General features: G+C 39.3%; 1 protein-coding gene across 4 annotated transcripts in view; it reads right to left on the reverse strand.

Moving 5' to 3' along the window:
- SCN4A (sodium voltage-gated channel alpha subunit 4) overlaps window positions 1-14,968 on the reverse strand; it is a 191,432-nt gene that overhangs the window by 102,959 nt on the left and 73,505 nt on the right. For all 4 annotated transcript variants that reach the window (XM_077460164.1, XM_077460162.1, XM_077460160.1 and 1 more), the window contains 4 exons: window positions 11,398-11,714; window positions 7,161-7,280; window positions 4,759-4,847; window positions 1,593-1,721 (listed from right to left, as the gene is read on the reverse strand). In XM_077460164.1, coding sequence (XP_077316290.1) covers window positions 1,593-1,721; window positions 4,759-4,847; window positions 7,161-7,280; window positions 11,398-11,655 — 596 coding nt within the window. In that variant the 5' untranslated portion in view covers window positions 11,656-11,714. The remainder of the gene's footprint in view (window positions 1-1,592; window positions 1,722-4,758; window positions 4,848-7,160; window positions 7,281-11,397; window positions 11,715-14,968) is intronic.

Consider the following 14,968-nt stretch of genomic DNA (forward strand, 5'->3'; position numbering starts at 1 on the left):
CCCTTTCACACTGAAGCAGCTTTCAGGTGGTTTAGCACTAGAAATCGTGCCTGTAAGGTGCCTGAAAACTGCCTCCCATTCTCTGCAATGGGTGCTTTCACACCCGGGCAGTACGCTTGCGAGACGTTCAGAAAAGTCCTGCAAGCAGCATCTTTGGGGCTGGTTGGGAGAGCTGTATACAGCACTCCCAAAACGCCCCTGCCCATTTCAGTGAATGAGCAACACTTCCGAAGAGCCTGAAAAGTGATTAGGAAGCACCACGACACGCAAGTTTTTAACCCTTTTTTTGGGGATAAAAGCGCCCGGTTAGTGGCTGAAAAGCGGTGTAAAAGCGCCGCTTAAACAGCTCAAATGTCAGGGCTTTCAGTGTAAAAGCAGCCTTAGGCCCCTTTCGCACCGGGCTGTCAGTATTTAGCATCCGCTTGCTCAGTGGGGATCGCTTTGTTGATCCCCGCTGAGTCGGCGGATGACAAGCCCTTCTCTGCACTCTCTGCAGGGATGGACCTGTCCGAGCCCCGCTCTCCTCTATGGGGGGGGGGGGATCAGATGATTACAGGCCGCCTGTCCATTTTCACCCGATCTGCCAGACGGATGGAAAATAGGGTTTCCATCTGTCTGGATTTTGTGGATCGGATGTCAGCAGAGCTGTATGGAGCGACCGTTCAGATCCGCCTAAAAAAACTGACAGGTGGATCTGAACGGTCCGCACATGTGAAAGGGGCCTTAGACATTGTGATACAGAACATCTTTATAAATAAAACCAAGTTACATAAAATACAAAAAACCCCAAAAACTTTCATGCCATTGCACATATTACCTGAATATATTAGCAACGTTAAATATTAAGAAAAAATATATAAGAAAGGCCTTTTTCTTAATTTTTCTCTTTCAGCAGCTTAGTAGACACCCCTTACTTATCCATATGCGATATTAAAATACATGTTTAAACTTTAATGTGCTATTATTATAGGCCAGTGATGGCGAACCTTGGCACCCCAGATGTTTTGGAACTACATTTCCCATGATGCTCAACTACACTGCAGTTGTAGTTGCAATGTAGTTCCAAAACATCTGGGGTGCCAAGGTTCGCCATCACTGTTATAGGCTCTGGATGGAATTGTGTTGCCCATTTAGAAATGACCATCAGAGTAGTGCTAATTTTGTTGTAAATGTTTTATTTAGTTTTAGTCACAGTCTTTTGACTAAAATGCCATTTTAGTTTTAGGTCCTATTTTAGACTTATGACGAAAATTCAATTTTAGTCCTATTTTAGTCATCTGAATTGTTTTAGTCTTAGTCGTAATTCAGTCGACTTTAATAGTGTTAATTTAGTTGACAAATATGTTTTAGTCAATGAAATTAACACTGCAGGCAAAGACCAACCAAAAGCTCTGTAAGACCGTCTACACCCTTTGTTTTGATGCATCTGGAACGTAATAAAAAAAAACACGTTCAGTAAAAAGCATGTTGTTAAAGCAAATCTCAGACACAAAAATATTTATCTGTTGTTAGAACAGTAAAAACACAAATTTCAAATGTTAAATCCCAAGCAAGGAAGTTAGTAACCACAAAAGTGTCTACCTTCCACTTACGCCATGACAATGACACAGAAATCCAGCCAGTTCCATGGGTCCCTGAGGAATGTAAAACTATCGATACAAAAGCCTCGAGCAAAAATCTTTACTAAGGACTCAAAAGTATAAATGCCCGTAAACGTGTACCTAAAATCAAAGGTAGGACAAAGACAGGGACAAAAGTAGATTAAAGCGAAAGAGAACTAAAACAAAAACAGAGAGATAACCAAACAACAAGCAACTGATTAACAAAAAATATTAATATTATAGATTTATTATTATATTTACGGGTAACAACATCAGGGTTAGTTGATCCAGGGAATATCCGATTGCCTCCTGGGGAATCAGGAAGGAATTGTCTTCCCTTCTACAGCAAATTGGATCATGCTTTGTTTTTTTTTCCCTTCCTCTGGATCAACTGTGAGTATAGGATTGTGTAAATGGAGTTTTTCTATGTGTGTATTTATGTTTTTTTTTTTCCTTTCTTTTATTGGTTGAACTAGATGGGCTTTTTTCTTTTTTTCAACCAGACTAACTATGTAACTGCAAAGGAAGACCTCTACTCATGCCACATGCAAAATTGTAATAGAAGAAAATGAGGGGGTTTCAGGGGTACAAAAATCATTATAATAAAAAGGTATCATTTTATTTACAACATTTAAGAAATTCAAAAGAGATTTAGAAAATTACATTCTGATATAAAAACATCAAAGAAATGTACTGTAATATGATACAATAAGCCTTCTAACACCTATTACACGTATGTCATATACTGTACGCTTGAAGTGTACAGATAGCTGTATCCTCCAAGGGTTAACGCATTTCGCTGAATTGCGTAGCTTCTTCAAGACCCATAGGTTATCATATTCTGCATAGTATGACATGCAACTATGTAATATTTATAATTCTAACTACAAAAGATGGTAGACATCTTCAAAAGATAAAAAATATATGAATATATGGCATACCCTTAACTATATATATATATATATATATATATATATATATATATATATATATATATATATATATATATATATATATATATACACACACACACACACACACACATACATATGTATATAAACAGTGCCATTCCTTTTTTTTTTTTTAAAGAAGTCACCATTATGGTTTTAATACTACTAGCTGCTTGCTTGTACTGTTAATTCGAAGAATTCATTACTTGCAGTTACTGACTCGAAACAGGCATTTAGATCAGAAGTTCTTACTTCACTAGCTGAATGCTTGTTCCAGTTCAAAGACAACCAGACAACTAGAAATTTCAGAAGAAAATCGGCAATTGTAACCTTTATATCCTCTCAGTACAGGTTTTCAGGTCAGTTTTTAAATACCATATATTGGAACTAAATAGTTGTCCATAGTCATCTAGTAAGCTGTTCACCACGGTGTGCTCTTTAACGTGCTCTTGCAAATTATTTTGTATACAATGGGGAAGAGCTAGAACATGTCAGGTTTTTATTACTGTCTTTATCCCCAATGGGGAAATTTCCCCTTAGTTGCTGTACCAGTGTTGGTGTCATGTCACCCTTGTTTGGGAGATTTACCCTTACTCCCTGACCGGCAGGAGTTCTAAACCTTTCCCACATTGTCCAAAAACTACCAAAAAAAAAAAAATGTATAAAGGAGTATAGTTAGGTTTACTGACAGTTTTGTTTTGCTGTATTTTTTTTGTCCAGATGAGAAAAAACTGCCAGTAAAAGGATCCCTATAATGTGCAAGGAGGACACTCATCTACTTGCATATGTTGCCCCCTCGCCAGCTGGACCAGCAAAGTGTCGCTAACTGGATACCAAAATTTCTACAGAATGATTCTTTGACACGTTAAATGTTTTGTCACTTGCTACAGTTTCTATATTTGATGTATGATTGCCTATGACTTGTAAGTTATGGATCTGTATATCTGATTGCAGTTGCACGTTGTATTGTTTAAATTTTTTCAATAAAAGTTTATTGAAAGAGAAAAATGCTACACAATGTAAGTGTTTCACTGTCCTGCTGTGTCCACTATGGTGACCCTGCTCCGACGTTGTCCAAAGACTTTTGTCACCATAACAGGTATCCCCATGGAAAAAGTTTCCTTCTTGTTCTGGTAACAACTCAAACTTTTGGATTTTCCCTCACTATTTGTCCCACTGACAACATTCACAAGGACAAATGGAGAGGGTGATTATTCCCACTGGAGACACAGACAGCAATTAAAAACGTGACAGGGCCCTTACACACTCATTGCTACATCCAAAACTAAAAAAAAAAAAAAAGAAGAAGAAGAAGAAGGGTTCTGGTTGTAGAGACACTTTAAAAAAATCTAAATACCACTTAAAAAGATAGTAAAAGAACATAAAAAAAAGAAATACATAACATACATGTCTATACTTATCTGCTTTGTGCAATAGAATTGAACCCCCTCTTCTCGCGTCCCTCGCCGGTGCTCGTGGCTCCTTCTATCTGCCCAGTTCCCCCACAGGTGGCTGCTTCCCATGGGAGCATTCATTCATGCGAGCTCGCTCCCGAGCCCCACTGCTACGTCTATTGACACAGACTGCGGGACTTGACCTAGCTCCCTCATCACTGGAGTTGACTGACAGGACTGAGAGCCAATGCTATCAATCTACCCAATGAAGAGGGAGACATCGGTGAGAGCCGCTACTCTTGTGCACATCGCTCAATCGGATCGGGTTCAGGTAAGAATAAGAGGGGGGGGGCTGGGGCGATCATGAAGCAGAGGTTTTTTACCTTAATGCATAGAATTAAGCTAAGGTATAAGGGTAAGGTAAAACAACCTTTAGGCTTTAGAACCACTTTAAGTTCCTGTATTTTTAATCTTAAATTCCTGTATTTTTAATCAAAGATATTTAATCCCCTAGAAAACACTTTTAGTAACAGTCAAGCAAGGTTTACAACAACAAATTATTTTTTATAACAGTGATGTCACTACTATACACCTAAAGACATCACAAAATATATGTATTAAAATGAGAATTCCTCTGATGCAACAATGCATTGGAAATTGTATAATATGCATACCAAAAAATACCATGTTGATTCAAATGTAATATTATATCTATGCATTGAATCAAGCAGCAAGATCTGTTTAGGATTAGATGAAAAGTAATAATATAGAAAAAAAAGGTATACAAAACATGCAAACACACATTCTACTCACTCTACATTCTTGGACCAAGGTGGTGGGTCACTCATGGTCATAAAAACACAATTTGTTAAGATGGTTATCATGATAAAAAAGCTGAATATTGTACAGCGAGGTTAAGGAAAGAATCTGACATAAACAAATGAAAACAATACTCAACAAATAATAGCTCTAATTAAAGTCAAATGCTTCTCCAAAAATATATGAAATATGCTGCAGACTCATGTATGGCTTTGCTGATGACAAGGGATGAGAAAACCAGGCAAAGTTCAGTTTGCTAGAGATTTGATGAACCCAGCAGGAAGTCCATAAAACATAGCCTCAAACCTTAATGAAGTCTATGGGAGGGGGATCTTGTAATATTCTTATGGCTCTTTTCAATGCTAATTAAGCCATAGTTGGCTTGGCATGCCATGGGGTACAGCGGCAAAAAGGCCTTTTAATAGGGCTTGAAGGGCAACCTTGAAAACACTCACATTCTTTATGCCAAGCTTGAGGGCTGCCTTAAAACTGCACATTAAATTATGGAACAGTATGATGTAGTCCATTAAATTGACACCTAAAGAAAAGTTTATAAAAAAAGGTTCCTCTAATATAGGATGTAGCGGATGACATTTTGGACAAAATGTCATACGCATGTAAATTTAGTTTTTGCCTCAGAACAGTAGGGGTTCTGAAGATTGATTACATAGGTTGGCCTTAACATCAGTCTAGCCAGGCTGTGTTTAGAAGTTCTGCCAGAACCAAGCCTGGTTGGATGTTGGGTGTCAGCTTCTTGGAACCAATCAGTGGGAGTGTCGGGGCCCGCTGAGGTGTCTGGGAAGGGGTACTTAAGAGGTGTGGGTTATGTGTTCAGGGAAAGGAGTTTGTGAGACCCGTGTGGTCTGTTCTGGTTCCAGGACCGGGGTAGCCCCGTGAGGGGTCCCGGTCACGGTGTGTTCAACACCCCGAAACATGTTCCTGTTGGAGGCCCCTGATAGACCTGTCTGGTCTGGGATAGGGATCCGTCTGTTCCAGAGTCTTGGACCCGGCTGGTCCAAGGCACAGTAACTGAGGGAGGATTCAAGATGTCCGGGTGTGCTCTCGGCTTGGAGAGGCACCACAGCTCATGGAAGTGCTTTTCCAGTACCATTGAGGAGACGGGAAACATTCCAGGTACTGAGGAAAAGGTTCCTGTTCATCTTTAGTTACAGCTTGTTCACGTTCATAGGATTGTGTCAAGTTTTGAGTCAACGTGCTGACTGCCATGATCTCTGGCTAGAGATCCGTTCAGCCTTGAAGTACCAGCTGCGAGTGGCTACTCTCTGAGTGGAATTAGAGACTTTGCTAGACCTGCAGTTCAAGGTGCCTGAGTTCTTCACCCGTGCCCTCTGTTCCCATGAGAGACTGTGTTATTGGATGTTACTACTGCAAAAGGACTACTACTGATAAAGGACTTCATCTGTGTCAGTGTTCAAGTCGTTGGGTATCAACCCTGGGAACCCCTAGACGTGAAGGAGCAGGCCAAGAGAAGGTAACTGGTAAGCCCAGCAAGTCAAGGCCACCCAGCAAGGGTTTTGGCCGCTACATAGAAAAAGAAAAGTTGCGCGTGGTTCCGTCTACCTGCACTATACAAAGCCACATGCCTTTCAAGGGAGGGAGGTACCTTAAAAGAGGGGTGGCAAAGCCTTTCTCCCCCAGTGTAAATTAATGTCATTCATGTTGTCCAATATTGTAAATCCAGTGTCAATCACTATGAGCCACTACCCAATTATGTTCTCTTATCGCAACACTGCACCTAAAATACAAAATCCCTGGAGCATGACGTGTACCCGGGATCCAATTCTGCTTTCTTTACATTCTATCATTCAAGTGGACAAAGGGGCTAAATATGGGCAGTTTTCTTGGTCGTTTGTCACACTGTGAACAGACTAGGTTTGAGTCGACTGTGAGCTCATCCCTATTGATGACCATCAAACAAGTCAAAGGTGGTTTTCTTTATATAAAATACATATAAAACAGAGGCAACACATAGCTAATAGTAACAATTAGTTATTATAATGACACAATACTACATTGTTATATGGTTCCAAATGAGAAAATATCATGTTCTTTTTCTGAGTCAAAAGATTGAAGGTCCACAAGATACATGGAGTGCACCTCTAAAAGAGAATACCAATGATTCTAGCTAGTGGAACTCATTGTTGGAGTGACGCAGCAAGTGACTGCCATATTCAGCTGAAGGAGTAACATTAGACGTATCAGTGGGTGTTTTATTTATTACGGTAACCCTTTTTTTTATTTTTTTTATTTATTTTTTATGAATTAACACAATTTACATAGACTGATTACCTCCATGGCCCCATTAGCTGCCTAACAGGATAAATCACAACAAAATACCAGTAATAAAAAGACAGAAAATTGTTTCTGAAAGGATATGCATGGATGAGGACTTTTATTGCTCCAGTTCTGAAAGGATTAAAAGGGCCCAGTAAATATAAGGCTTTGGTGGCAGTGAAGCGAAATATTGCTTTCCCTTTATTCAGGACAATGAAAGTCTGTGGAAAGAGATAATACGGTAACCTGCTAGTATGAGATTACAAAGATACAGAGACTGTATAGAAAACGACTCTATATACTCAATAAAGCAATACAAGAGGTAAGTGCAGTATCCATTTCAACCAATCATGGGTTATTCTGTTCCTTGCACACATTATTACATAGAACTGTAGCAGTGTTGTGTATAGTAATAATAAAAAAGGCCAAAAAGTTAGTCTGCTAGGATGGAAATTGATTGCTTGTTTAACCAGTTAAGGACCACCCTATAGCAAATTTATAGCTACAGGGTGGCCCTCCTGTGTAGAATCACGTAAATATCTGAGATTCTGCAGTTCGGATGATTGGGGGGGGGCGGGTTGTTTTGGGGGCGCACGTGCAGTGCCAGCGGGCCCCTTCTGCTGTGATTACTCACAGCAGAAGCTGACCTGCTGAGACTGGATGTCTTCCGGCACCCGCCGATCGTTGGGCAGAGACACAGACTGGAGCTCTGCCCTGAGCAAAAGCAGCACACATAGTACAGTAATACACTGGCTAGGCAGTTAACCCTTTAATCGCCCCTTCCCAGCCAGTGTCATTAGTACAGCGACATATTTTTAGCACTGATCACTGTATTAGCGTCACGAAGAGTTCCCACAAAGTGTCAAAAGTGTCAGTGTCCGACTGTATATAATGTATGCAATATTGCAGGCCCACTATAAATCGCTGATTGCCGCAATTATTAGTATTAAATAAATAAATAAAAATTCCAGTATTTCAGTTTGTATTCTGGTTTGTAGACGCTATTACTTTTGCGCAAACCAATCAATATACACTTATTGTGATTTTTTTAACAAAAATATGTAGCAGAATACATAATGGGCTAAATTTATGAAAAAGGTTGGTTTTAATATGTTTTATAGCAGAAAAAAAAAACAACAAAAAAATTAAATTAAAAAAACACAGTAGTGATCTAATACCACCAAAGCAAAGCTCTATTTGTGGGGGAAAAAAATGATAGAAATTTTATTTGTGTATAGCGTTGCATGACCACGGAATTACCAGTTAAAATAACACAGTGCCGTATCGCAGAAAATAGCCTGCTCATGAAAGGGGAGTAAATCTTAAAATTAAGGTAGCACCAGCTACATACAGTGTACAGCGCTGTGCTCCCTCAACAGTACAAAGGACTTCCCTACCAGTCCTCCTGCATGGGCCCAGGCCAACAGGGGGCTCATGCAGCAGGGTGAATCAGATGTGGGCAGGGAGGATGATCGGTGCTGTGGGAGGAGGCAATTACTGAAACTGATCTCTCTCTACAGCAGCTGAAAGCCCACCGACTTTCAGCTGCTGCAGAGAGAGCTATACAGGGCATCGGTTCCAAAAGTGGGTACCTATCAAAACCAGGTACCCGCTTCACCCTCCCTGCCAAAAACTGGCAGCGGAGGGGGGAAGGAGGCAGACAAGGGGAGCTTCCCCTTTTAGGTGGAGCTCCACTTTAAGAAGTTACAAGGAAATATTAATGCTTAAAACCAATTTTGCAACTTTGGCATGTGTTCGTAAACATGCATGTTTTTTCAACCGCTTAGTCCATACCAGTGAATTATATTTAGTTTTTTCCCCAAGAAAGATTGGGCCTTCATTTGGTTATGTATATCTGCTGATTTTTTTTTATTATCAAAGGAAAATATTATATTTTGAAACCATCACTAAAAGACATTCCAAAATAAATTCTCCTACTCCTGTCGATCACTGCAATACCAGATATGTGTATATTTGTTATTTGCACTCGTAGTAGGGCCCAGAAAAAAAAATTGTGTGCATTTTGTTATCCTGCCTAAAACACACTGACTGACACCAGACATATACAGAAAACCCTTGTTTAAAGCCTTCCTAACACTGACCCTGTCCTTGACCCCCGACACTGACCCTTACCTAGAGCAAACCCTGATCTAATGATTAATCCAAAATGCATGTATTAAAATAAAAACCTAGCATCAGCACCCAAAGTGTAATAATAACTTTCAAACTAAAAAGTGCCCAGTACTATAAACCCCACTAAATCTAAAGTTATTCAGTTGTTGAGTAATTATATATATATATATATATATATATATATATATATATATATATATATATATATATATATATATATATATATATACTCTGCATTTAGTGTAGACTAGAATTTCAGTTTAGACTCTATATTCAGTCAGTGTAGTTTATATAATACAGTGTATTGCAGTAGTTAAAGGGAACCCGTTTCAAATGGCATGCCCCCCCCCCCCAGATAAGGGTCTGGTATGGATTTGGGGGGTACCCCAAGCCACTTTTTTTACATTTTGGCATGGACTTCCCCTTAAAATTCAAACCAGACCTAAAGGGCCTGGTATGGATTTGGGGGAGGGAGGCACGCCATTTAAAAAAAAAAATAATTGATGTGGAGTTCCCCTTAACCACTTAAGCCCCGGACCATTATGCAGCTAAAGGACCAGGCCCCTTTTTGCGATTCGGCACTGCATCGCTTTAACTGACAATTGTGCGGTCATGCGACGTGACTCCCAAACAAAATTGGCGTCCTTTTTTTCCCACAAATGGAGCTTTCTTTTGGTAGTATTTGATCACCTCTGCGGTTTTTATTTTTGCTCTATAAACAAAAATAGGGCGACAATTTTTTTTACAAAAATTCAATATTTTTAACTTTTTGCTATAATAAATATCCCCCAAAAAAATATAAAAATTTTTTTTTTTTCCTCAGTTTAGGCCGATACGTATTCTACATATTTTTGGTAAAAAAAAAAAAAAAATCACAATAAGCGTTTATTGATTGCTTTGCGAAAAAGTTATAGCGTATAGTTATAGGGGATAGTTTTATGGCATTTTTATTAATATGTTTTTTTTTTACTAGTAATGGCGGTGATCAGCAATTTTTATTGTGACTGCGACATTATGGTGGACATGTCGGACAATTTTGACACATTTTTTGGGACCATTGGCATTAGGGGGCAGTGTAGGGGTTAAGTGTGACCTGATGTGTGTTTTTTACTGTAGGGGGGCATGACTTGGCGTGTGACATCACTGATCGTCGTTCCCTATGACAAGCTCACTAGGAATCACGGGGAGAGGTTTGTTTACACTTTCCTCTCCCCGTTCTTCAGCTCTGTGTGGGTCCCGCGGGCACGGTCAGGACCGGGTCGTGAGTGCGCCGCCGGTGGAGCATGCGCTACCCACGGCTGGGCTCTTAAAGGGCAATGTACCTGTACGTGCTTGTGCCCAGCCATGCCATTCTGCCAACGTATATCGGTGTGAGGCGGTCCTTAAGTGGTTAATATCCATACCAGACCTGAAGGGCCTGGTATGGACTGGGGAGGGAGAACCCACGCTGTTTATTGCAATGATTTTTATGTATATTGCTGGGATCCAGCAATACATTACAACCGCAAGCAATTTTAAATTACATTTTTTCCTTTAGAAATGTCATTTTGCTGCGGTACTGTTATAAACATGGGAAAGATGCACCACTTTACTGGCATACTAAGGGGACCCCCCCCCCCCCCCCAAGCACGATATTTAAAGGAATATTTCATTTTTATTGTTTCACTTTAGCATTATTAAAATCACTGCTCCTGAAAAAACGTCTGTTTTAAAACTTTTTTTTGCAATGATGTCCCCTGGGGCAGTACCCGGGTCCCCATACACTTTTTATGGCAATAACTTGCATATAAGCCTTTAAAATTAACACTTGATTTTTCACGTTTGTGTCCCGTAGACTTTAACAGTGTTTGCACGAATTGTTTGTCTGTTCACATGTTCTGGTGCAAACTGAACCCGGGGGGGGGGGGGTTTGGCTCATTCCTAGTCATGGTTATAGGTCTTTGACCTCCTGATCCTAAGCTGTTTGAATAGGTTTATTGATCTCTTTTTGAACCGTCAGCTGTGAATGAAATACCATGTCAGTACTATTGTAGCTCTTGCCGAGATATTAAACCGCTGTCTTTTGTTAAATAAAGAATTAAAGGGGAAAAAAAGCTTGGGAACATCTTCTAGCTTATTCTCTTAAAGGTAGTATCATCAGCATTACATTAAATAACAAAAATAACAATACACACAAAATATAAAATTTTCTTTTTAAAGCATCACCTTTTGATTACGATAGAAAGGATCAAGATCCTCCAGAGGTACTCCAATAAGTTCTGGAGGTGGATCACCATAAATAAGTGGTAGATTCTTTCCAGCTTCCAGGCCATTGTTGGCTTTTAGTATTTCCTCCTCAAGAGGCTCGATATTTTTCTCTTTGCGTATCTTCTCCTCCTCAATTCGTTTCTCTATCTTTGCAAGGCTTTCTTTTGTAAATCGCCGCAGGCTGTCAGGGCCGGGAGGAAGCATCTTGGTGGCCATATTGTCATTCTGTAGTTAGGCTTAGCGTGATGTGGCCTGTCTGGCTCAAAATCTAAAACCTGAAAAAACAAAAAGGCAACTACAATGTTATATACAGATAAACAGATACACAAGCATGAAATCTAAAAAAATAAAAAGCTGTGTGCTGTAGGCAACATAGACCTTACTCCTGTTAGACACTAAGACCCCTTTCACACTGGAGGTGTTTTTCAGGTGCTTTAGCACTAAAAATTGCGCCTGTAAAGTGCCTGAAAAATGCCTCATCTGCAATACCAGTGTGAAAGCCAAGTGCTTTCACATTGGGGCGCTGCGCTGGCAGGATGTCAAAAAAAGTCATGCAAGCAGCTTCTTTTTTATCCCTTTATTCGGCCACTAGCAGGGGCTAAAAGCACCCCGCTATCGGCCGAAAAAGTGCATCTAAAATGACAGTAAATCACCGCTAAAACTAGCAGCTAACCGCGCTGTCTATGTGAAAGGGCTCTTAGATGCTGAGGATCTATAAAGTATTATGTAAACCCAATCCTAAAATCTCATATTTAAAAGAAATTCTACTGTATGGTCACAGCATATACTTTCATTTTATATAAGCAGCATTGTAATAACAATATAAACAATAGTTATATTTCGCTATGTTGTATCATAGATACCCCACCGCAATCTGTGCAACAGGCTCCCCTTCAGGGTTTACACTCACCAGAGAGTTGTATGTATTAAGCACGGATTGATAAACCACAGTATTCCTCAGCGATCAGGGCAATATCACAGCATATCCATCGGTTCTATGCTTGGGTTGTTCGGTGTTTGATAAATCGATGGAATTTCACCTTCTCCGATGACAGATCAATTGTTTATTGGTTTATTATTAATAGGATTGTGTTATAGAGCAGTGGTTCTCAACCTCAGTCCTCACGTATCCACTGCTCTATAAGACAATGCTATTGATAATAAACCGATAAACAATTGATCTGTCATCGGAGAAGGTGAAGTTCCATTGATTTATAGAACACCGGACAACCCAAGTGTAGAATCGATGGATATGCTGTGATATTGCCCTAATCGCTGAGGAATACTGTGGTTTATCAATCCATGCTTAATACTTACAACCCTCTGGTGAGTGTAAACCCCGCAGGGGAGCCCGTTACACAAGTTGCAGTGGAGTGATACAACTTCTCACATCTGTCAATTACTTTCTACTCTGCACTATATACACATGAAAGCTGATCATATGACGTTATGATGATAGTAGTGCTGATATAATAATTACTGCCAATAGACCTAGCCTTGTGAAATTATTATTATTATTAATTTTGTTTTAATATTTGTGATTTTGCATTTTAAGCTGCAGCTGTTCATTATTATTATTATTATTATTATTATCACATTGTGATGACCTTTATGGCTACAAGTGTGAAAAGTCTATTCACTGTATGAAACCTGACATATCCTTAACGCCGAGATAGTGGAAGGAGGCCGTGTGTTCACTGTATGTTTTTAAATAGTTAAATTTCACAATCCAATATAAGCTTATTTGAAATCTCCTTTAGGTCCTGTTCACACCTGAGCGATTTTCTACTTGGAGGCACGTAGCTCTAGAAGCTAAACAAGCCAAATCCCATTCATTTCAATGGCCCCTTGTTCACATGAGCTTTCTGCTGCTCAAAAAATGCTATGAGCTTCTTTTTGGACGATTACAAGCCTTTTGGCTTCATAGACTTATATAGAAACACCTGACTTGACCATTTTACGAACATTTTCTGCTCAAATAGCAGCTCTCCACCCATAATTTTACTAGTGCCCCCTAGTCCTTTTGGCAAAAATGTCTGAAGCTGTAAAACTCTTGTAATACACTTCTAAAACGCTTTAAAAATGCTTGTAAAAAGTGGCAAAAAGGCTTTAAAAAATTCCCCAAAAAATGCCAGGCCTGCTATGCTCAGGCCTGAATGGAGCTTTAATGTTGCGAGTTCTGAAACACACTTTCACATATAAATTGCACATGTGCAGTTTAATTATAAAACAGTTAATTAGTGCAATACCCATAAAAAGTCTGCAAATGTTTCACAAAGTGCAACAAACTCATTAAAAGTCCACATAGGTGCTCAACTGCAATCCACTGCAGTGTTTCCTTTCCAAAATTGGAAGAAGTGAGTTGCAATTAAGCACAACACCTATGTGGACTTTTCATGAGTTTGTTGCATTTCGTGAAATATTTGCTCACTTTTTTAATGGTTATTGCACTTATTATTTATGATCACATTTTATGATTTACACAATTTATATTGATGTGAAAATGGGTTTCAGATATTGTTTGCACATCAGTGCTCATTTTAGTCTTAGGACTAAAATGGCATTTTAGTTTTAGTCCCATTTTGGTCTTCTGCAATTGTTTTAGTTTTGGTCGTATTTTAGTCGACTAAAATGTTTTAATCAACTAAATTAACACTGTTGCACATACACTTTTTTTTTGGTAATGTTTACTTTTTAACCACTTCACCCCCCGGAAGAATTTACCCCTTTCCCGACCAAGCCATTTTTTGTGATACGGCACTGAGTCGCTTTAACTAAAAATTGCGCGGTCGTGCGACTTTTATCCCAAAAAATTGACGTCCTTTTTTCCCACAAATAGAGCTTTCTTTTGGTAAAATTTGATCACCTCTTCGGTTTGGATTTTTTGCGCTATAAACAAAAAAGGAGCAACAATTTTGAAAAACGCACAATATTTTTTACTTTTTTCTATAATAAATATCCCCAATTAAAAAAAAAAAAAAAAACGAATTGTTTCCTCAGTTTAGGCCAATATATATTCTTCTACATATTTTTTGGGAAACAAAAATACCAATAATCGTATATGGATTGGTTTACACAAAAGTTGTAGTGTCTACAAAATAGGGGATATATTTATGGCACGTTTTACATTTTTTTTTACTAGTAATGGCGGCGACCTGCGATTTTTTAAAAGGTATTGCGGCGGGCAGATCAGACACTTGACACTTTTTTGGGACCATTGACATTTATACAGCAATCAGAGCTAAAAATAGCCACTGATTACTGTATAAATGACACTGGAAGGGAAGGGGTTAACACTAGGGGGGCGATCAAGGGGTTAAATGTGTTCCATCAGTGTGTTCTAACTATGGGAGGGGGGGGGGGGGGTGGGACTGCCTAGGGGAAGGAGACTGATTGGTGTTCCTTTATACTAGGAACACACGATCTGTCTCTCCTCCCCTGACAGAACATGTATTTGTGTGTTTACACATGCAGATCCTTGTTCTGGCTCTGTCACGAGTGATTGCGGGTGCCCGGCGGGCACATGCGT

Source organism: Lithobates pipiens, unplaced genomic scaffold (assembly GCF_037356315.1).
Source record: "Lithobates pipiens isolate NorthernLeopardFrog02 unplaced genomic scaffold, aLitPip1_a1.2 Scaffold_28, whole genome shotgun sequence".
Lineage (NCBI taxonomy): Eukaryota > Metazoa > Chordata > Amphibia > Anura > Ranidae > Lithobates > Lithobates pipiens.